Raw genomic sequence first — 22,272 nt, 5'->3', positions numbered from 1 at the left:
CGCGCACAGCGGCCTGTCACGCGGGGAGGCGGGAACGGCCGTTGCTGGCCGGGGGCGGGGCCGGGGGCGGGGCGCGGCGGCCGTCACGCCGGGGCGGACGTGACGTGCACAGCGGGGGGCGCGGCGCCATGGAGCGGAGCGGGGAGCGCTGAGCGCGGAGGGGGTGCCATGGCCGCGCCGGGCCCGGCAGCTGAGAGTGGGGCCGCGGGGCCGGGCCGCGGGGGGCCCGAGCGGCCGCTGGCCCGGCTGTTGCCGCAGGGCGCGGGCGGCAGAGCGGTCCGCGTGGGCACCCGCCGGAGCCAGGTAAGCGGCGGGGCGGCGCGGGCGGCCGCCGAGGCCCGGGGTGGCCCGTCCTGGGGGCGGGGGTCCTGTAGCTCGATACGCGAATGGGAGCAGCGCCGACCTCAGGGCTGCCGCCGGCAGCCGGGGAGGGGCGGCCGGGCTCCTGCACCGCGGAGCGTCGGCGCTGAGGCGGCGGGAGGGAAGTTCCGCGCCCTTCGGCTCCTTTAACGGGGCTCTGAACGAGCTTCGGGAACTCTCCCTTTAGGAGCCGCGTAACGGGTATCCCTAAGCGGTGCTGCCTTCCTGCAGCTCCTCCGGGACTGAGGGTGTGAGCGCCTTTCTCTGGCGACAGGGGTCGTGCTGTGCACCTCCTAATATGCAGGGCTCGTGCAGCTCTTAGAGGAAGGCAGAAAAAGAAGAGGCGCATTGCTTCGACTCTCGCAAAGGTCCGGGAGGGAAGGTGTCTAGATAGAGAGAGGGTATCTTTTGCCAGCCAGCTGCGGCAGGGAGGAGCAGACTTGCAAGGGGAGATAAATGTCCCTCGGGCTTTTGTTCTGCGATAAATTTATTCATCCTGGTAGCAGGTTCTAGGAAGAATTCTGTACTTCGGTGAAGGTGAGAAGGCGTTATATGTGGACTTCAGGACAAGGGATATAGCCTTGTGTGTGTGCTATCTCCGTTTCCAACCTCAGGCTCTTGTGGCCCTTTACAAAGGGAAACAACTACTTATACTCATTTTATATGTTAGGGCAACTGCAGTCCTGAGAACAAAGTTAATTGCCCTAGGCTACGTAGCTCATCACGGCAGAGACTAAAACACCCATTTTTTATGCAGCTGCGGTTGCTTGACTCTAGCGCTGCTTGTATTTGTGGAAAGTTTCTCCGCGAGTATTATGCTGGTTCTATTTTACTTACTTCTGCTGCTATCGTACAAGGAAAAGTTCTTCCTGTGTTTTACTGGTTTAAGACCTGTTGCTTGCTCTGTGTCCAGACTTGAGCTGTTACTTTCTTGTGTCCATAGAACCTCTAAATAGAGCTCTGATCTTATACAGCATGAGTAACTGGTATTTGCCTGCAGTAGAGACTTTCCACAGGCAAAGTGAGATCCTACTGGCTCTTTACAAAACTTGCAGCATTGGTAAAATTTATGCTCCTAGAAAAAACTTATAGTGCCCAGCGTGTGATACAACTTGTTCTTTTGTCAGTGAGTGGCAGCAGGGTGGTTTTGTTTGCCTTTCTGCTACTTGTACATATACATCTGAAAGTGTAAGCTTTGATCTGCCTTAATTTTAGAAGTAATAAAATAATGACATGTCTTTAGCATCGTTCTTTCAGTAGTGGCCTTCCACAGAGATAATAAAACAGGGTGGCATAAAGTTAAGTAGGTAAGTGCTGTCCATGCATAAAGATGCTGAGGTGACATACAGAAATGGAATGTCTGATTGGAGGTAAACTACTGACTTAATCGGCACAGCTGAAAGTAGAGTGTACATGACATAGTTGTTTGCTCTAGTTGCCATTTTTACCTGAATGAATTCTCTTTGCTGTGCCTTGTCAGGCACACACTTAGTATGTGTGTGGGGGTGCTCTGGTCACAGTACAGATTCAAAGGGTTTGTACGCATGAGCTATTTTGCTTGATGCTACTTGTTGTTAATGCTTATGTTTTTAGAGGATGTCATGGTTATGAGTGACTATCAAAGAAGGCTAAAGGCCTCTCTAGCTACTGTATCAATGATGCACTTTTTGCTTGGAACTTTGCTTTCTGCTTTATTGCAGCTGGCCCGGATTCAGACTGACAGTGTAGTTGAGATGCTCCGTGAGCTATATCCTGACCTCCACTATGAGATTGGTAAGTTTTTTGGATGTTGCTCTGAGGTAGACAGCAGCAGGAGCCAGCTGGTTATCTTTGTGTGCAAGATGCGAGTGTAGAGCGCTGTCAGGAGGAGGAGAGTTAGCCCCCACTTATCTAGGAGTCCAGCCTGAGTTCAATTAGGTTGTGTGGCCGAGCAACTGCTGCTGCTATCTTCCAAGGAAGAAAGATGGATTTCAAAAACTACCAACAGTTGAGGATCTGAGTACATAATGTAGATAGCATTATGTTGCTACATTTTGAGATCCTGGCATCAATCTAACTGCACCCTGGACTTCAGTGTATGTGCTAAGGATGCTTTTCTGTCTGGGGCTTGTGCTGTTCATCAGCATAGGAAGCACTGAGAGCCCAGTCTTGCACTGAAGAAAGCTGCTGAGTATCTGCCAACACTTCAGAGAAAGACCTGGACAATTTCCACTGAGCCGGCTTTTCCCAAAACATGCCCTCTCTTCCTTCTTTTTTTTTCAGGATAGTGAAAGAAATCTAATTTTTTGCTTGCGTTCACTACAATGCATTCCTAGAAGTGAACTGCTCTCATGTTTATCCTGAGTCTGTGTTCACACAGTGGTGTGTAACGCTGTACTACTGCATGTCATGGGTTACATAGACATTTCTAGTCCAGGCCTACATGCGCTGACCATGCCTTACATTTTGCCTGTGCTCTCTCTTGCTGAACAGTTGCCATGTCAACAACGGGAGACAAGATCTTGGATACAGCACTTTCCAAGGTAAAGGATCTTTTTTTTTCCCTCTAAATGCAGAGTAATTGTATGTGATGGTATATTTGCAAATTTTTTATTGTGCTTCATGTTTCTTCATTCATGTTTAGATCGGGGAGAAGAGCCTCTTCACCAAAGAGCTGGAAAATGCCCTTGAAAGAAATGAGTAAGAGCTCAATGCTTTCCCTTTGTTGCCTGCCATTCATGATGCTCTTTAGACATCCTGGGCTTGCTGCACATGTGATCTAGTTTCCTCCTTCTCTGCTATGTCGTAGCCTAAGAAAGAGACCTTTTTGGATAAGTCACTGTCTTTTTTTACTCCCTGCTCTAGATTTAGGCTGTATATTTTGAAGCAAAGCTGTCATATCACAGTGTGCCCTGGTTAGTTTGGTTTGCCTATGTGATTTGTGTGTTACATGCGCACCAAAGGAGATGTAATCTAATCTACTTCCTGCTTACAACTACATTATTTTTAAAACACTTGGCTGAGTAATTTTGCTTGTTGATAAACATGCTGGAGAATTGGATGTGGGGAGGTTGTGCTGCTTTTTACGGTATCTTCCTTCTACAGAAAAACTCGGTTCAGACTCATATTGGAGCAGAAAGAGGTTATTGCTTTTTTGTAATATCCTGAGAAGAGTTACTGTGGTGCTTGTGGCATAGTAAAGTGGATTTAAAAACAAAGACTTTCTTCTGCATCTCTTATGCATAGGCACGTGATAACGCTTTCCAGTAAAGTCAGTGAAAAAAATTCTGTAGGCTCAATCACTTACGGTTTTGTTCATTGTCCTTGTAACGAGGCAGATGGCTTGTACTTTGGCTAGCAGTTATTTTCACTTTGAAGTGTAATATCAGCCAACATACTGGTTGCATACTCTTTCAATGAATTTCTCCATGTGTGCTTCTCCAGCATCTTCCCCTGACTCAACCTGATCGTTGTAAAGTGTCTTGCAGCACTGGTGGGAGGAAGGCATTATTCTAATTTTACGGGGGGGGAAAGGGGGGAACAGAAAGGTGAAGCGACCTTTCTGATGTTGCACTGTCGTTCTCTAGTGATTCTGGCTGTAGAATCCTGAAATCCCTCTCTCTTTTCCAAATTAATTCCCAGTGTGGATTCTCACTTCTCTGTACATTACCTGCAGGGCTCTGGTAGGTACCTCATGGTCCCAACCATCTCCTCAGTACTCTGATTACTGTCCTCTCATTTTTAGAGTTGACCTGGTGGTTCACTCCTTGAAGGACCTGCCAACTTCTCTCCCTCCTGGGTTTACCATTGGTGCTATCTGCAAGTAAGTGTGGACACAAGGCTTGATTCTCTGAGGGACCTGCATTTTAAAGTGTGGGTAGAAAAGCAAAGGCAGATTAGGTTCTGTTTAGGAAAAAAACAAAAAAACCAACCAACCAAACAAAACAACCCAGGTCTGTCAGGCCTGGCTCTTACAAGGAAAACTGACTACACGGTTCTGTTAGTTACTTCCTTTTTCTTCACTGCCACACTTGTGCTATTACAAAGATGGCATGTTGGGCTGCTTCACTCTTCCTTAAAACCTGGGGGGAGCAATGGAGCAGTTGCGGCTGAAGGGCTGGCTTGCACAAGGCTTGGCAGACACATAAGACCTCTCTCTCATTTAGGTCAGTAGCTGAAATCTGCTTTGTTTTAGTAACAATTAAAAGCCATTTTAATGAAATGTCTTCTGGATTCCTGTGCCACGTGGTGATCGGTGTCCACGTAGGTCACTTTGCAACAGTGCTTGTTACCGTTCTGCTTGACTTGGAAATAGGCAGAATGGGAAAGGAAGGGAGCGTGAACCTGTGGACATGCGCAAGGTCCATAGGAGATATTGTTTCCCCTCATCCTTCAGTGAACTCTTCCAGGTAAGGATTAAGCATGTCAGCAGGTTATGCCTGCCTCTTCCAAGTTTGTTCACCCTCTGATTATTCTCTGAATTGGTGGAAGAGCTATAGCTATCCTAGAATTCTGTGGCCAGCAGGCTTGCTGGAAATCCTTGCTTTTACAAGGATAAAGGGGCATGTTTTGGAGCTGAGGACAGTTCCTGTGAGGACTGAGAAAAGAACTGCTGAAGTTTTAATAGCCTTCTGTTAAATGATGTCTTGGCTATTCTGCTCTTGCTTTGTTTTGCAGAAGGGAAAACCCACATGATGCTGTTGTCTTTCATCCCAAAAATTCTGGGAAAATGCTTAGCCTTCTTCCTGAAAAGAGGTAAGCAGAGAGAAGGGGAAGACAGTAAGGTGTAGAAATGGAAAGAAGGGGTTTCTTGATATTTCCCGGTGATACATTGGTGTGCTCCTTGCTTTTTTTCTTTAGTGGTTCTGCGTTGCCTAAAATTAGCTTTTCATGTACATTATATTGAACTCACTTGCTGGAAAGAGCAACACTGTCTTGTGGGTGTGCTGTAGACTAATGGAGTGAGGTTGGATCTCTCCAGCCATCCTTGAGATTCGGTGTTTTCTCAGGTTAGACCCTTCCTTATCATGGCCTCCAGAGTGAATTCCTCACCCTTTATATAGTGCTCACTGCAGGGGAAGGCACGCAGTCTAGACAGCGTGTCCAGTGCATCGTTTAGTTTGTACCGGCCTGAACCACGCTGCTCTTATTCTCACCCAGCCAATTCTGATTTTTTCATTGTTTGTTTGGCCTCCCCTCCCTGTGGTTCTCTGTGAGATGAGCAGTTTCTCTGTTTTGAGTTACTTGACTAGTTTTCTGTGCCTCTTTATAGAGGTTATTGGATTCTTTTGCCTGAGACTGCTGAGTGAAATTACTCATATTATTAGTATTATTACTGTATTAGAAAGATTTTGTTTTTCTGTATTAAAAACAAAGTAAAAGAAACAAAGTAGCAGTGTCGCAAATGTAGATTCACGCTTCTGTGCAACTGGGTAGCTGGAAGATCATATCTGGCTTAGATTCCAGGGTACCAAGAAAAGCAAATAGCATACATCTCTGGAAAGGAAATGCTTACTGTCCAGACTGGTAGCTTTCCATGGTGTCCAGTTATGCACTTTGTTGTTTTCAAAGGTTCTCCTCTTTCATTTTATGTCATTTAGGTTGGCTGGCTATGTCTGCCTCAGTTTGGGACAGATGAGTCTGTTCTCTGTGACAGCTTTCTTTGTGGACTGCCAATGGAGATGACTTGGTTGAAGGTGGTCATGCTCTTTAAATGAAGTTTCATCAGTCCTTGATGGTGGCTAACAGCTGCCTTCCAGAAGCATCTCCTGTACATCAGTCCCTTGGGAATGGCCTTCTAGTTTCAGCCAGACTTTGTACTAAACCTCACCAAGTAGTTTTTCTTTCTACCAAGAAAATATAAATTGTAGGCAGGTTCTCAAGATCTTCATTTCCATTAGAAGTTTAAAAAAAAAAAAAAAAAAAAAAAATCACTGCACGTTTCCTTGAAACTTCTGACATATCTTTGGCTGGAGGTAAGTGCAGGAGTATTCTGGATTTCACTGATTTGATTTTCCCGACAGTGTAATTGGAACCAGTTCACTTCGGCGAGCAGCCCAACTCAAAAAGAAGTTCCCTCAGTTAGAATTCAGGGATATCGTATCCTTTCCTGGCAAAAAAATGGGAGCCTATAAAGCTGCAAAAAGGAAAATAGAACTTACTGTAATGCTAAGTCTAGAATCAAGGCTGATTCTCATTGCCTGACCTACAAGAACAAACCCCTTCCCCAAAGGCTGCCTCCTCTAATGTATTCTGAGAGGGGTGTATAATGTTCTGTAGCCCATTCAATCCTCTTCCTCCTGAAACTGTAAAGAAAGGGCCTGGCCTTATTCTAGCTTTGAAGAGGTAGAAGCATTTCACAGTAAGAAGTGTTCTAAAACCTGCTTGACAGATGCCTACCATGTGTTTGTCACAGTGGTGGCCAACTGCCGTTTGGTCCCCAGTACCTTAGATATGACTTGAGCCACTGAACTAGTGGTAAAAGGCAGTGTTATCTTGGTCCTAGTAACCCAGTTCCTTGCCTTGCAAAATGAGTTGGTGTCAGGTGCCAACAATGCACCTTCTTAAATGACATTGATATCTTTCAAGAGTCGGTGCTTGAATGAATATTCCATAACACTGAGGAAAATTCTATTTAAAGATAATGGAACAATTGTCCGTGTTTAACACTTGCTTCAGGGTGGTACCCTGACTGATTCTCATTTGGAGGCTGTCAAGCTCTATGCATTGTGTAGGCACACTCAAGTGAAGGGTTATAGGACTGTTTGTGTGCTGTTTCTATACTTGCTTAACCACTTCTGCAGAGAGGGAATTTAAACACCCGCTTGAAGAAACTTGATGAGAAGGAAGACTTCAGTGCCATAATCCTGGCTGCTGCCGGGCTGAAGAGAATGGGCTGGGAGAATCGCATTGGCCAGGTAAAGAGCAGCAGAGCAGAAAATAACGTTCTCTTCTGAACCATTAACTGCTTCTCTTTCAGGCCCAGTGCTGGCCCCATCACAGAGGAACACACAGCCTGCTGAATCCATTTCCACATTAGCCTGTGGTTTGATGCATTTCAGGCATTTTTGTTTCTTTTCAAGTACAAATTTACCATGCGTCTTTCCATGGCGCAGCAAGAGTTTGTAATCTGATAATCTCCCAGCACTTCACAATACTTGTGTCCAGCAACACAGCAGTAGGCAGCCAAGATATTTTTGATAACTAATTAATGAAATGTTACAATCCAGATGAAGGAAAGTGGATTATCTCATGTTAGGGATGGAAACACTGAGGGACAGGAAGGAGGAGGTGATATTTTCACGGTCAGGCACACAATCAGCAGATTTTAGAGATGAACATAGAATTGAGCTCTCACTTTCTCTATTCTGAACTGTGCGACCTGAATTAAGTCTGACTTTGCTTTCTTCCAGATCCTAAGCCCGGAAGATTGTCTCTATGCTGTTGGACAGGTATGTTACAACTTCTGTGTCTGAAGCCTTACTGCATATTGAAAGCCAACAGCAGTACAATGTGCCAGAGTAGATAACTGTGTAACAGCTGAATATTTCTGTTGTTTGTTGCCAAAGAACTACATCAGTCTCTCTTGGTGGCTGTTAAACTGTTTATGTGCAGACTGTGGGAACAGTGGGCAGTTCTCTGCTAGCCTGGGTGTTGGGGGCTGAGGCGTCATTAGTAATGCAAAAATGGTTAATAAAGGCAGTGTGTGATACAATTTGCACTGGGGTGTCTCTGCAAAAATCAGGGAGGCCCTGGCAGGGTCAGTGCTGAGCTGCAGCAGGCTAGTTGCGAAGAGCCACTGCAGTATCTCTGCACTGTGACAACCCCCACCCCCACCCCACCCCTTACTCCTGGTATCCTAACCCCAGCAGTGTGGAGCTGAAGCATGTGGCTTGGCCACATTCCAAGTGCACTTGTTTTTAGGTGGGAAAAGCATTCCAGCCTGTGCTGGCCTCCTGGCTGTGTTTACACAATGTTGCACTGCAGGTATCAAACTTGCTAAACATGTGGCACGGTTATGTACTAGTGGTTGCAAGTGTTTCTGCATATATGATAGTTATTCCCCACTCTGGATATGGTACCAGTGGACAAATAAGAGGTGGCATGTTACTTCTGGGTTGGAAAAGGTGGTCTGTGATGACAGCCCTCCTTTAAAAGTGTCCCAAAGGGTCCGACAGTAAAGAAATAGTCATTTAAGAGAAAGCTGTAAAAAATCAGTCTGAAATAGTGATTTTTATCATGTTTGTCAGGTATTGGGCTGTTCATCTTTTGTTTGTTTGTTCGTTCTCATTTTCAGTTTGGGAAAGAACTGGTTTGTTACTCATTCAGCATTTGACCTGTATCTTGACAAAAGGTTGGCGAGTTTAGCTCTATCCAACCTTTCCTGTACTGTAGTGAGGGGACAATGGGGTAGGTGTTTGTACACGTGCAGTCCCAACTGGAATAGTTACTGGCATGGTTTGGGGCCAGAAAAAGATGTCAGGTGACAGCATGAGCTCGAACACTTGGCTGAGGGAAGTTCTGATCTTCTCTTTGGAGCAGCTACTCTAAGATACCTTTGCAACCGGTGGATTGTTTCCTATTTTATTTTTATAAATGCTAAACTTCGCTCCCCAAGTGAAATGCATCCAAGCCTATGAATTTTGTTTCATGACCACACTGAGTGCACACAGAGATGCATATGCATAAAGCTGAGGATTTTTTTTTTTTATTATTATTTTCTTCTTGTAGGGTGCCTTAGCAGTGGAAGTTCGTGCCAAAGACCAAGAGATACTGAATATGGTATCTGCCCTGCATGATGGAGAAACTGTGCTATGCTGCATTGCTGAGAGAGCCTTTATGAAACATTTGGTATGTGTGGCATTGTTGTTTTTCTGCTTGCTTCCATCCTGCAGGAGCAGTAAATATGGCTCTGCTACAGTTAAACTGAAAATATAGCATGGTAAGTCTGTTAACACTTTCTTCAAACTGCCAAATAGATTGTGTGTGTAAGTGACTGAAGTGATAGCTAGAGTTGTGTGCAGCACAAATTTTGCAGAAGCTTCTGCTTTGAATGTGTCGGGTAGGAACCTCAGTGTCAGCTTCTTTCTGTTTTAGGAGGGTGGATGTAGTGTTCCTGTTGCAGTCAGCAGCATGCTGAAAGATGGCCAGGTAAGGAGTACTTTGTATTTTTTCTGGGATTATTGCTGAAAAACTGTTCCAATGTATGCATATTGCCTGATACTTTGCTGAAGCTAACTCCAGCAGACATGTTTACAACTAAGTAGGGCAGATAGGGCCCTGATTCAGGTTTTTCAGTTTGGTGCCCAAAGTAGGGCTATGAGAATGGGTCTGGTCACTGAAGCTCTGTTTGTTGGAAAATACCCTTATAATCAGGCTTTTCCTTCTTTAAAGGTAGTGTTGCCCTTAGGTCTGAAAAAGTCTCGTTTCTGACTCCTAAAAATCAATGTTTTTAGACAACACTATAATCACTAAGAAGATGGAAAGCTGGGAAAAAATTCAGCCTTTTCCTCAGGAATTCACATCTTCCCTAACGGGGATTGCTTTCCTTACAGCTTTATCGAATTTCTATTCCTGCTGGTCCCACTGGGCTATGAAAGCATTCTCCTCCAGATTTGGCTGTATATTTTGCATATTTTTTTTAAAAGGAGGTGCTTGGCTTGGGTTGTTTCTGTGTTTTGTTTTGTTTTGTTTTGAAATGTTATTAATCCTTTCTGTGTGTCTTTCTAAGTTGTATTTGACTGGAGCAGTCTACAGCTTGGATGGTTCTGATAGCCTGAAGGAGACTATGCAGACCAGTGTTAATTATCCACAACAGGTAGGTGAACCACATTTTGGCTTCAAAATCCAAACCTGAAGCTGGATAACAAAACCAGACCTTTTGAAATCTATTGTTTTTGGTCTGGTTCTTCAAAGTCCCAACTTCATATCTTCCCCTCTCCCCATTCTGATAAGAATTCTTGGAAATTGTAACAGGACACCACCATTCTAGACTCTTCAGACCACACATTTTACCCAATTCTATGTATGGGTTAAACAATTGACTGCCTACTCCTTCCTGCTGCCTTACATTGAGATATTTGTATTTGCAGAATGAAGATGGACCAAATGACGATGTGCAGCATGTTGGCATCACAGCCAAGACTGTTCCTTGTCAGGCCCAGCAAGCTGCAGAGAACCTTGGTGCTGAACTTGCTAGTTTACTTCTGAGCAAGGGAGCTAAACATATCCTTAGTGTAGCAAGGCAGCTCAATGATGCTTGCTAAACCTGTGGTGCAGTAGGCATGATTGCTACAACTATTGCTCAGGCCTCTGCAGCTACTGGGTTGTCCTCCTTTGGGGGAAGGGATTTATTTAAACATTCATATCAGTCTCATCTGATGGGTGGACATAAAAACTTGAAATACAAAGTTAACTTGTGAGTACTTAACTTTTCAGGGATTTCATCCCTTTCTTCATTTCTCCAACTTGCAAGCTATCTCTGTGAAGCTCATTTCGATGATTTGATTTTTGTCACTAGAAAGTCAAAAAACTTGGGAAATGTTCTCCTATAGCATTTAGGAATAAGGAACTGAATACAAATTATCATCAAAGACTAAATTGTGCCAGTACTAAAGAAAATAATGTACTTTTGGTAGTTATAAGACTTGCATAATCTTTTGAATACTCCTTGGGCCTGTTCACTCATCAGAAAGACTGATGGAAGGGAGCTGAATTAGGTTCTTAATACAGGGTTCTTCGTAGTAAAGGGGCACTATGTTCATCATAGGTCTCAGTTAAAGAATTAAGTTTGAAGTATCAGATCTATGCCATCAACCACTAATTAATTATAATCTGAAGTAACTGGATGGCTAATTTATCCCTAGATAGATGTAATCTGAGACAGTCATTTATATACAGTAACCAGTCAACTTTGATCCAAACTTGAAGAGGAAAAAATGGGGCTTATCGTGCCTTTTTCTGTAACTGTTGGCTATTTCCTTGTACTATAGTAAAGAGTTGACATGTCCAGTTCCATTTGCAGATTCTCTCTCCAGAGCTCCTGCATTAGTGCCTTGTAGGAACACTGACATGGCATCTTACTGGGGTATTGTTTTGGAAATGAAGCATTGTTTATTCTCTTGGCAACGTCCACTGAATGTAACAGCCAATAAATACAGTTAACTTAAAGGACGCAAGTGGCTTTAGGGAGCAGCGCTTGTATTTACAGTATTTTTGATTGTAGTGGAGCAGGGGTGGCGTAAAAAAGAGTTCCGCTCCGTTATTGCTGCGGGCCTCCAGCCCATCTCAGGTGCCCGCACCCCCCCGCGCGGAGGCCGGGGCAGCCAGTGCTCGGGCCTCGCTTCCGCCAGGCCCCCGCCCGAGGGGCCGCAGGCGGAGGCGGTACGCGGGGCGAGCGCAAGAAGCCCCGCGGCGCCCCCTGCGGCCGGGAGGGCGACGCGGCCCGGCAGGCGCCCAGGCCGGGCAGGGCGGCGCCTGGCACCGCCTCCAGGCGCGACAGCGGGCCGGAGACGCGCCCCCTTCCCCCCGCGGATCGCAGCTCTCCCGCTGAGCAATGTGGGTGGCCCTGAAAAGGGCCTTTGTGTGGCGTCGGGGGGGGGCTTGGCCGCCCGCCCTAGTACTCCTGCGACTGCTGCCCGCCGCCCTTCTTGCCGGCCTTGGCGGGGACCGCGCCGCCGCCGCCCGTCTTCTTGGGCAGCAGCACGGCCTGGATGTTGGGCAGGACGCCGCCCTGCGCGATGGTGACGCCGCCCAGCAGCTTGTTGAGCTCCTCGTCGTTGCGCACCGCCAGCTGCAGGTGACGGGGGATGATGCGCGTCTTCTTATTGTCGCGGGCCGCGTTGCCCGCCAGCTCCAGAATCTCGGCCGTCAGGTACTCCAGCACGGCGGCCAGGTACACAGGCGCGCCGGCCCCCACCCGCTCCGCGTAGTGCCCGCGCCGCAGCAGCCGGTGCACGCGCCCGACGGGGAACTGCAGCCCAGCCCGGGACGAGCGAGACTTGGCCTTAGCCCGGGCCTTACCGCCGCTCTTGCCACGGCCAGACATGGCGTCTCGCTACGGTGTCGCCTCGCACCCTCTGCGCAGGAGCTGTGCCGCGAAATGGGGCTGGGGGCCCCCTCACCCAGCCTCTTTATAGCCTCTGGCAAAGGAGGGCCCAGCTCATTGGACAGCGCTACCGCGCCTCGCTATTGGTACGTCGCCCGGAAGAACTTCTTTGCTGACTGGTCGGGTTTACGATGTGACGGCGCTCACCTCGAGTCTATTGGCGACTGCGACAGGCCAATAAGGAGGTAAGGCGCCAAATTCATACCGCGCGGAGGCAGTTGGGGCGCGCCGCTGGGGGAGGAGCGCGGCGCCGTGTGGTACCGCCCTGGGGCAGCAAAAGCATTTACAGCACGAGCGACTACCCCTGAGAGGAGAAACTTATCGGGTTTGTTTTGGTCAGAGCTGACTATGGCACGTTGCCTGCAGGTAATAGTTTTAGATCAGTGCGAGATAATGGCCTTTAACCATGTTACCTATTAGGTTATGTGAATAAGGGCTAGTCACAGCACCCCAAAGGGACAGAGGAATGACAGCAGGTGGGGGACCCTAGTGACCCCATCAGTGTGATGCTGCCACAGCTGGGCTGTTCCTGGAGCTCTCCAAGGAGGTGCTCAACCCCAGGGTCTGGGCCCTGGCCTGGGTCCCTTCCAGGAGTGACACCTCCAGGGTGAGTCAGGGGCTCCCAAGATGCCCACAGGCTGAGGGTCCCTGCCTGCAGGGGTATAGGGCTCACAGTGGGGTACCACGAAAAACCATTGGGGGACATGCAAAACTTACTGTGTGGCCCTTTAAGGGGAACATGCGAGACTTATTACAGGTTGTTTAGCAGAAGGCCCGAAGATGGGGAAAGTGGATTGGGAGGAATGAGCATGAGAAACTATAAGGTTGGGGGGTGAGGGGTGTCATGCGTACTTATGTTGCTGTCCTGTCCTCTTATTAAACTATTTCTAGCTTTTTCTGTGGTGAGGGGACTCTATTCTGTGTGCATCTGTGTGTATGGAGGTCTAAGTGCTAGCTGCTGGAGTTGGATCACTGGCCAAAGAGGCTCGTGCGTCTGTGGTACCAGCAACTGGGGGGACCAGAGTGTGTGCAGGTTGTGGGGGGTGATGGTTGGTTTTGGGGGGGGGGGGGGAGGGAATGTCAGTTTGTGTAATCCCTAGTGGATATGAAGTCGCACTAGCCAGCGAGTAACATGAGAGGCTTTAGAGCCAGGTATTCAGGATCAGATACTACAGAGACCAGGGTCGACAAGTTACCTACTGGAGGTAGGTCCGAGGCAGCTGCTGGAAAAATCAGGGCGGAGGGGGAGGCCATCGGTCTGGACCAGCTACCAGAGAGAGCTACTTGTGTGTGTCTGTGTGTGAGGTCAGAGTATGAGCAACTGGAGTGGGGCTGCTGGCCTCAGGGATTCACATGCTCTGCTGCCAGCAACTGGGGAGACCAAGGAATCCAGAGTCCAGCTACTGGACAGAGTGTCTAAGGCCAGCTACTAAAGGGATCCGCAGTGCATGTAGATATATACATGTATATATATGAATATGTTTTACTAGCAGACTGCTATCTTGATCAGCTGTGAAGGACGATTAGGCCACCCATATCATTCATGTTTGAGTGCTTTGTTGATCTGTGTGGCTGGCCATATGCATTTGTGCCTACTGGGAACATATTCTCAGCCTCACTACTGGCTGGACCTGGGGACATCGAGATGCAACAGCCTTGCATCTATTAGGCTACCAGATTCAGCAACTTCCAATGTCACCCATCTCAGCATCCCTTTCTTTGTAGCTTTATTATTCTGCATTTCATTCCCATCAGTCTCATGCAGAATCTTTCACCTACTGCTGATGCTCCAGTGGCTCACGTGTGTTATTCTGTCAGGTAGGTAGCAATTCTGTGGTGAACTATGATGCCAGAAAATGCTATATGAATAATTATTTGGATAAGAAAAATTAAACTGCAGCCTGCAGGGTCTCAGTCCCAGATTAACATAAGGCTTTTATTGATGTCCTGTGCTATGAAAGGACATGGTGACCCTTACTTTGCTACCTTAGAAGTGTTCTATTCCAGGAAGGAAGACAGATGATAAAGCCATTCAGAAGTTAAAGCCCTTCAGTGGGAATATTCCCAGTTGCTGTGAAAAAGGAGGTGGTCTACTGTAGAAATTTACAGCCCTCAGCAGGGCAAAAGGCCACAGGGATGTATCACACTATCTAGTTTCACTGTATGTCAGCATTCTTCCTGTGGCAAAGCACTGAAGGGGGAACTGTACCACAAGTTATTTTATTCTTAGAGCACTCTGAGTTCTGGGTATGATTTATAGCACGTTATTCTATGTTCATGGACCAAAGATAGGACTGGCATAGCCAAGAGGGGATTCTGGTTTACTTGTTCTGCTATACAGAGTCCCACAGAAATTGAAGTTTCTGTTTTATCTTTCAGGGAATAGTAACTTGCTTATTTGTATATAGAGCTTTCATCTCTCCCACTTTCTCTAAGCACTCTGGGTAGAAGATCTGGGTCGTATATTTCCCCTATGGAAGGTATTCCCAATAACAATGACGTTCAAGTAGCATTGAATCTCTTCTGTCAGAATCAGACAAACACCTTCTTGTACACAAAAACAAGATCACAGTTCAAGACTGGCCAGCACAGAGCAGTTGCTTGCATCTTAAAAGGAGTCCTGAGATTCTCACAGGGTCAGCAATCAGAGAAAGTAAGAGATCAACTGGAAGGTGCAAATCTTTCCCCTGCTCCTGGCAGCCCAGTCAGACATCATAGAACAAGCGCACTAGCTGGTATCGGATTGAAAATGCAATTATGCTGCCCAGGACCTAAGTTAAAAAAACAAAACAAAACAAAAAAAAACAAGAAAGACAGTTGAAACCTTGCAGTGTTAGATATTTTACAGGCTGGCAGATTCTTCTGTTCCAGATGGATGTGCTGTGCTGTCAGACATAGTTTATTTCACTAAATGACAATATTAAAATATTTAGGTGTAGTATGATGAAAAGCAGAAGTCTGGCCAAAGTTCTCAGTCCTCTGTATCAGAATCATAACTAGCTGTGGGGGATTTCTGTATGTGCCTGTGCACATTCACATTGTCAGAATATGCAGACGAGATGAACGGTTGGGAATAACGCTTTCCTTCTTAACAAACCTGCATTTTAGTGCAAACTCTATTGTTTGTAATGGGGAATGCCTTACTGCAAAGCTGTAATTCAGCATCCTTTCAAAAAGTCACTATCAAAACTTCTCTGATGTGACTGGGATCAAGATGAAGCTGTATATACTTCCTATCCTCTCCCATCCCTGACGTAGTCTGCCTAAGCCCTGTTCAGTCTCCAGGCTTGTTTGTTGGAAGTCTTCCTCCTGAAAGGGAATTCGGCTAAGTGTCTCTACTCTTTCCTGATGAGAGTCTCTCATATATGATGCATGAAAAAAGAACTTTATTGTGGGCAACTAAGCAATACAGGCCTCTCTAAAAATAGAGTGCCTATAATATCAGGCAAGGGAGTTCACATGCTGAATAGAGGTAGCAGACAGCAGTATCTGTGAGGTATGTTATTAGCTCTCAATTTGTATGTATTTATTAGCTCTCAGTGAACAAAGTCTGGGGGGAAAAAAAGTCTCTCCTCTTTCAGCTATGTAAACCTCTTGATTCTCCTCAAGTTCCACAGCTCATTTGCTGCTTGTGTGAAAGTATGACATCTTATTCCCCCCATTCTCCATAACACTCTTGAGACTGACTTGGATCTGTTTCTGTTGCAGAGTACATCTTTCTACCTGAGAGACCATTTGTCTGACCTGGATGAGTAGCAACAGGAGAGTGAGAATTCGCTCATGGGTGGGTCCAGTCAGCTTTATAACAAAGTTAATAAGTGTCATATTATTGCACTCGGTGTATTCGCCATCTTCATCCATTCCACTCCTCACATCTACTATGTGCAAGATCTTTACTGCCTGGGGAAAGAAAGATTGCACGCTATTTCACCAGGTACGTTTGCCGCTCACCAGCTGGTTTTGCCCAAGATCCCTTTTGCTGCACCATCCCAGTGGTTTGACTCATGCTCTTACTGAAAAGACAGGATAGGCTTACGAGGGTCCTGGGACCACTACTAGGGTATGGTTATTAATATGACTGAGTGTCCATGAGGGACAGTGACAGGACTAACCAGACTGTTTTCTTCTGGATTTGAGCTAGGAATTAACCACTGTACCCAGAAGTGCTGCCTTCCCTCCCATCCTGTTCCTCTTCCATTTGATCACTGCCTCAAAACATGTCTGGATTTCACTAGTCTCTCTCATATTACCTTCAGAATGTATGTTCCCAGGGCTGAGAGGCTCTTAGTTTTGAATTTGGAGTAGCTCATCTCCAACTTCCCTGTACTAGGATTGAGCCTAAAAGAAACATTAAAATTTTAGGAGCAAGGAGACAGAATGGTCCCTGTATAATCAGATATAGATTCTTACCTGGGTAGTTCAGAAATCAAGTGGAGGAAAAAGCAGAAATAATCTGATATACATAACAGCACCTGCTGATACCTGGTCCCTCAGATCTGGCAAAGTTGAGAGAAGATTCCTTTTCCCCCCCACTTCCCCCAAATGTTTGCATAAAGTTGTATGGTTTTAAAAATAAAAATCAGATGTGCAGAGGCAATCACTGATATGGTACAGTACTACAGAATGCCTGCTACTATGAAATCTTAGCAGACCATACTCTAGTAACATTGACAGTGGCCTGTATCAATTTCTCTCAATTTTGTAGTTGGGAATAAACCATAGTCTAACATTGTTAAAGATCAGTCTTCTATACCTGGAAAAGAAATTATTCATTTCTTTAAGAAACCTGTATGACTTTGTAGGACTCAACCATAATTGGCAGAGCGAGGCAGCTACTTTTTAGCTATACAGTCTATTTTGATAGGTTTTAAAAAAGAACATCTACCCACCATAGTTCTTGTTTCTTAGTTGGTGTTGTAGATAAAAGGCACCCATCTCTGGTAACGTTATAGGTCAGTCGTACATTACCTGGGCAGCCGGTGGCGGGGACAAGGAATGATGTGGAAGAGTTGAGGCAACGAGTAGAGGAAGTTGAGCACTTGTGGGATGAAAAAAAGCAGCATTGTTTTACTGAAGTGTCCCAAGATCCCCACCACAGCGAAGGTCATGCCAGCAAAGTAGCAGAAGGTGTCCCCAACAAAGACTCGGGATGGGTACCTGCAATCCACAGGGGAAAAGAGCAAAGGTCTGTCAAGATCACTGTTGCCATAAGAATGGCTATAATCAGTGCATGCATCTCCATGTGGCAGGTTAGGGGTCAAGAGGGAACTGCAGCCCCAGCTGGCTTGGTTTCAGGTAATGTAGACAATTCATTCTCTGCTAAACAGAAGTGTAATACTGATTTCACACTATACTAATGTAATTGCTGCTAGCACAGTTCTTTTGTGGAAGACGGATGAAGCAGTCAGCCAGCATACCACATCCCAGAACCACAGAAAAATTTCCTGATCTGACATACCTTCATGCTACATAAGCAACAGCAATTTCCCTGGACAAGTATTACCACTCATGCCTGGTCATGTGCACAGTAGCCTAGAGCAGGATACAAGAGCTGCACCTGCAATGTTGCAGTTGGTTCATGGGTTTAAAACTGAGATACTCTGAGCAGAGATCTTTTCAAACACTGACACCTCCCCCCCCCCCCTTTTGGTCACACAGATCCTAGAGCAAGAAGACTGTAGCCTGCAAATCTCGGTTCTGCTCTAAAGAATACAGCAAACAACTGTTGCAGGTATGTATGCTAGAAACTGTGGGACTGGAACTCACAGCCTGACTTGCAGAGAATACAGTGTGTAAATATGGGTAGTGGGGCATCTGAGGCAGAGTACTCCGTGCAGTTTAGCTAATCAGTGTGACCTGAATTGTTCAAGTAGAAACAAAAGCTGTCAATGGATCAGTGTTTTGCGTTCTTGGTTCTGGCAAGAATCTGGTCTATGCTCCAGTATTCCATCTGCGTGGAATTCCTTCTTTATTTGTTTGAAAAGGGAGAAAGTAAAGACAGAGGACACTTCTCTGAATGTCCATCCTCTTACCAGTTGTGGTAAAACAGCCCGAGTGTGGTAAAAAAAAAGGGAATCATGAAGTAGAGAGAAAAAATGTGATCATCTCGATAATCCCCTGTAGAAGAAAGATACAAAATGAGTCTGTGGTAAGTCAGGATCAGTTCACTTTTAGTAATACCAGATATTGAAATCTAGGATTCTAGCTCCCTTTGCCCTTTGTACCCCAAAAAATGTTTTCTTTCTTACCGTTTAACTCTACAATGTTGAATGTGATAATGGAAGCAGCAATCACCAGAGATTGTCCTGCTTCAATCCCATTAATTCCAGCAAGAATGTTGATGGCGTTAGTGCAGAACACGGCTAGCATGCCCATGTACACGTAGTAGAAGATACCTGCAGATCAGAGTGAGCCAAGTGCTTTAGCATTCATATTTGAAGCAGGCTGTGGTGCAGTGTACTGAAGTAAAGCTCTATCCTTGTACCACGGTTTATTACCTAGCAATCACAGCAAATTTCAGAATCAGTAGCTTATTAACAAATAACTCCCCCTCCTGTGAATCTGATATCAGGTGTATGCACAGGTACAGCATGGCAACTGCTGCAAAGTGAGCATGTGTACCAAGAGTTGCAAAACAGCAAAGGGCTGTAGCACTCTTTCTGTGCTTTGATGTTTCGGTATTGGCATCCAAGTGCCAGGTGCACATGGCACTCAGGTGCCAATACCCCACATGCCATATACCCCATCAGATGCCATACCCCCAGGATTCTGCAAAAACGTTTGGTGCCTGTCTGGTGCATAGGTAAGTGTGTGCTGGGTTTCTACATAGAAAGCTGGGCACTTTGTAGCCCAGTGTTTAGCTGGTGTAGTTATGCTTTCTTGTTGGTTGATTAAGCAGATCCTTCACGAGTTTCTTCTGCAGTGTGAAAAATGCTAACTGCTACGTGTCACGGTTTCAGGTGACCACTTCCACCTGTCACTTATTGCTTAGACAATGGCTTCCAGCAATTCTCAGCTTACCCAGGTCCAAGTGCATGCCCAGGAGCACCCGGAAGGGCTTAGGCACCACAATGGTGGTGTTCCCAAAGTTGGTGAAGTAAACCATGAGTAGTGGGAGGGAAGCCATGGTAGGAAGAAGCAGCTTGTGGCGCCAGCGCAAGTTCAGAACATCATCAGCAAAGCCCAGGAAAATCATGCAGCAGATGGCAAGGAGCGAGCCAATGAGCTCCACGAACTGCAGACAGAGAACAGGACCCCGATTACTGGTGGCCGCTCCTCGCCCATACCTGCCGTGCTCCCCGGGCCGGGCACACCTCACCTCATCATGCGGGAAGGCTGTGCACTGCTCCTCCACGAAGCACCTCAGGAAGGGCACAGGGATGAAGCAGAAGAGGATGATCAGGAACACGACCCCGCTGATCACGCCCTGCGCCTCGGGACTGAAAGGAAAGGGAGGCGGGGAGTCAGCCCGACCCGACCCGACCGGCCCGGCCCGGCCCGGCCCGGCGGGTGCCACTACTCACATGGGCCGCCGAGAGGCCTTGTTGAGGTCTTCGCCGAAGAGCCTCGCAGCGAGGAAGCGGTCCTTGAAGGCCGGGATCAGCGTGAGCGTGCCCAAGAAGCCCAGCAGTGACCCGCCAAGGTTGATGAGGAGGGGCATGGCGGGCGAGCCGGCCATGGCCGCAGCGCGGGCGCTGCCTCTGCCGAGGGCACGGAGCGGGGCCGGGCCGGCAGCCCCGCCCGCCGGCGCCTCCACACGCGAGTTTCCAGCCGGACGCTATAAAAGGAGGCACTGGGCGCGCGCGCCTCCCTGTTCTGTCAGTGAGGGGAGCGCGCGGGCAGCGGCCGCCATCTTTGACCCTGGCAAGAGTCGGGAGTGGTGTGGGGCTCTGCCCGGAGGCCAGGCGGGGCCAGGCGTACGTAAGCGTCTATACTCCGCGCCGGAGCCTCCGCTGGTTCTCGCGCGCCTGTGCAAAACGAAGCGCCCTGCGCGGGAGGCAGTCCCTGCTCCAGCGGGGAGTGGCCCAGCAACGGGCTCCGTACCGGGCCGCGGTGCCCGAAACCGCCATGGCCGCCTCGGCGCCTGCCGAGCCTCGCGTCACTTTCTCTTCGCCGCCAGGTACGTCATTTCCTCCTCCTGACGCGGGCAGGCAAGCCCCGACCGCGGGGTGCGCGGGCCCCCGGTAGCGCCCCGGGGCGGCAGAGCTGCGGCCGGCTGCTGCGGCACTGCGGGCGCCCGTGGCGGGCCGATGCGTCTCGGTGGGGGCGGCCCAGACGGGGCCCGCTGCGTGGCGGCGATGCATGGGGAGCCGGCGCGAGGCGGTGCCGGGAAGGGCCCTCGTGGTAGCGGGTGGCCTCGAAGGTAACAGCCAGACGGCGGTGCGGGCGGAAGAGCTCGTCGTATGCAGTGGGGGACGGCGGAGGCACCGGCTCGCAGCAACACCAGAGACTCCCTCTGAGCAGCCTTTAGGATCAGCAAAAAAGCATTTTGTCGAGGTCCCAGATCCAGCGTTTATGGGCAGCTGGGGGTGACTTCTGGGCAGCACTGTCTCCTCCGTCCTCGGCTGTGCGTTTGCTGGTGGATGAGTGGTTAATCGGGTTACTTAGGGAGTATACTCCAATCTAGCACTAGCTTGCTGTGTAAGAGTGAATGATGGAGGGCCTTGCGGTTTTATTGCCCCCTACAGTTCCTCACTTGTTGAAAAATAAATAAAATATGGTACTCATCTTCACGCACCAGGAAACCCGTAACAAATCTCTGATCTTCAAGTAAATATTTCTGCAGGAAAGACAGGATAGTTGCAATTTCTGTTCTTTGGCATTGCATCGGAATATCTGGTGTTAGTCACAAGAGGGCAAAACACAGCAGAAGGGGCGGTAGTAGCAAGAATCACCTCCTTTTTCCTGTGTCTGTATTTTGGTGGGGTGGGGTGGGGTGACCTGAGATGGTTTCCGATGGCTTTTTCTGTGCTGACAGTGCTGCAGCTGTGCTGAGAGAAGCCTTTTCTATTCTACTGCCTCTTGAACTTCTGTAAAAAGGAGTTTGTAAACTTTAGTGGAGGCTGAAATAAACTTTAAGGCAGGCACATATTGCTCCGAGAGGGGCAGCTGCAGCGCAAAGGGAGAATGGTTGGCAAAGACCCTCCTACAGCTCTAGTTGCTGTCTAGCAGCTGGTATTTTAGAACATGACTGTTCTTCGTTTTACCTGCCCTCCACAGTGCGGGTCACCTAAGCCAGAAGCATGCGAAAAAACGGATGCCAGCTCTGTAACGGACTGTATGCCTGGGGTGAACATGCCGGTTACTACAGATGAAAAGGAATACGAACTCGAGAGAAAAATGTTTTTAGTCAGAACTTGAAGAACACTCAGGGAACTTGTCATCTAGAGCATGTCTGCGTTGCTATTTCAGGCAGCCAGAAGAGAAGGCTTGCGGCAACGGTTACGAGGGTGCGTGAAAAGACGAGCAGGCGGCTGGCAGCGCAGGGCGTGCAACACGGAGTGTAAATAATCTGCTTTCAGCCGTAGGAAGGGAAGGCGAGGAGGGAAAAGAGCGGGTAAGGCGCGTGCCCGAGGGTCCGGGATGCGGGCAGAGCCCTGCCAGGCCGCGGGGAGCCGAGTGCCCCGGCGTGCGGGCTCCAGAGGCGGGGGGGGCCGGGCCGCGAGGAGGGAGGGAGGGAGGGAGGGCGGCCGGCGCGGTGCGGCGCGGCGGCGGCCTCCGCCCCTCGCGGGGGGCGGGGGCGGCGGGGCCGGCCGCGGCTCCGCAGCGCTGGGCCCGCGGCGGCCGCCCGCCATGCCTGCCGGCCCGCCGTGAGGCGCTGCGCGCGG

At 48.2% G+C, this 22,272-nt stretch overlaps 3 protein-coding genes and 1 long non-coding RNA gene across 5 annotated transcripts; 2 read left to right on the top strand and 2 right to left on the bottom strand.

The window, feature by feature from the left end:
- The first annotated feature begins 151 nt into the window (after nt 1-151).
- Nucleotides 152-11,511, top strand: HMBS (hydroxymethylbilane synthase). 2 transcript variants are annotated; one of them, XM_067310321.1, is made up of 13 exons: nt 152-303; nt 2,061-2,133; nt 2,833-2,882; nt 2,984-3,039; nt 4,085-4,162; nt 5,017-5,094; nt 6,363-6,438; nt 7,143-7,256; nt 7,752-7,790; nt 9,070-9,189; nt 9,436-9,489; nt 10,070-10,156; nt 10,431-11,511. In XM_067310321.1, the coding sequence occupies exons 1-13, from the start codon at nt 169-171 to the stop codon at nt 10,602-10,604; spliced, it is 1,134 nt and encodes a 377-aa protein (XP_067166422.1). In that variant the 5' UTR covers nt 152-168; the 3' UTR covers nt 10,605-11,511. The 2 variants fall into 2 exon arrangements, with proteins under 2 accessions (XP_067166422.1, XP_067166424.1); XM_067310323.1 differs by lacking the exon at nt 152-303 and adding an exon at nt 424-897.
- A 10-nt stretch (nt 11,512-11,521) lies between these two features.
- Nucleotides 11,522-13,436, bottom strand: H2AX (H2A.X variant histone). The gene has a single exon (XM_067310324.1). The coding sequence runs from the start codon at nt 12,383-12,385 to the stop codon at nt 11,954-11,956; it is 432 nt and encodes a 143-aa protein (XP_067166425.1). The 5' UTR covers nt 12,386-13,436; the 3' UTR covers nt 11,522-11,953.
- A 924-nt stretch (nt 13,437-14,360) lies between these two features.
- DPAGT1 (dolichyl-phosphate N-acetylglucosaminephosphotransferase 1) lies at nt 14,361-20,467 on the bottom strand. Its single transcript, XM_013943495.2, has 9 exons — nt 19,969-20,467; nt 19,764-19,884; nt 19,466-19,679; nt 18,694-18,840; nt 18,478-18,562; nt 17,414-17,602; nt 16,696-16,783; nt 16,190-16,345; nt 14,361-15,216 (listed from the first exon to the last, which is right to left on the bottom strand). The coding sequence occupies exons 1-9, from the start codon at nt 20,121-20,123 to the stop codon at nt 15,151-15,153; spliced, it is 1,221 nt and encodes a 406-aa protein (XP_013798949.1). The 5' UTR covers nt 20,124-20,467; the 3' UTR covers nt 14,361-15,150.
- On the top strand, nt 16,320-19,483 carry LOC106485186 (uncharacterized). The gene is made up of 3 exons (XR_001292663.2): nt 16,320-16,379; nt 18,104-18,176; nt 19,405-19,483. It is a non-coding gene; the product is annotated as an uncharacterized lncRNA (long non-coding RNA).
- Nucleotides 20,468-22,272: the final 1,805 nt, after the last annotated feature.

The sequence above is a fragment of the Apteryx mantelli genome, chromosome 23, assembly GCF_036417845.1.
Source record: "Apteryx mantelli isolate bAptMan1 chromosome 23, bAptMan1.hap1, whole genome shotgun sequence".
Taxonomy (NCBI): Eukaryota; Metazoa; Chordata; class Aves; order Apterygiformes; family Apterygidae; genus Apteryx; species Apteryx mantelli.
This window is presented reverse-complemented; position numbering and strand designations above follow the sequence as displayed.

Coding starts and splice junctions, on each gene's coding strand:
- DPAGT1 (XM_013943495.2), bottom strand. CDS start 20,123: ATGGCCGGCTCGCCCGCCATGCCCCTCCTCATCAACCTTGGCGGGTCA. Junction 18,841..19,465: donor GGGCATGCACTTGGACCTGG/GTAAGCTGAGAA, acceptor TCTGATCTGCAG/GTATCTTCTACTACGTGTAC. Junction 16,784..17,413: donor CCCCGCCACCGGCTGCCCAG/GTAATGTACGAC, acceptor TGTTTCTTTTAG/GCTCAATCCTAGTACAGGGA.
- H2AX (XM_067310324.1), bottom strand. CDS start 12,385: ATGTCTGGCCGTGGCAAGAGCGGCGGTAAGGCCCGGGCTAAGGCCAAG.
- HMBS (XM_067310321.1), top strand. CDS start 169: ATGGCCGCGCCGGGCCCGGCAGCTGAGAGTGGGGCCGCGGGGCCGGGC. Junction 4,163..5,016: donor ACCATTGGTGCTATCTGCAA/GTAAGTGTGGAC, acceptor TTTGTTTTGCAG/AAGGGAAAACCCACATGATG. Junction 10,157..10,430: donor GTGTTAATTATCCACAACAG/GTAGGTGAACCA, acceptor TTGTATTTGCAG/AATGAAGATGGACCAAATGA.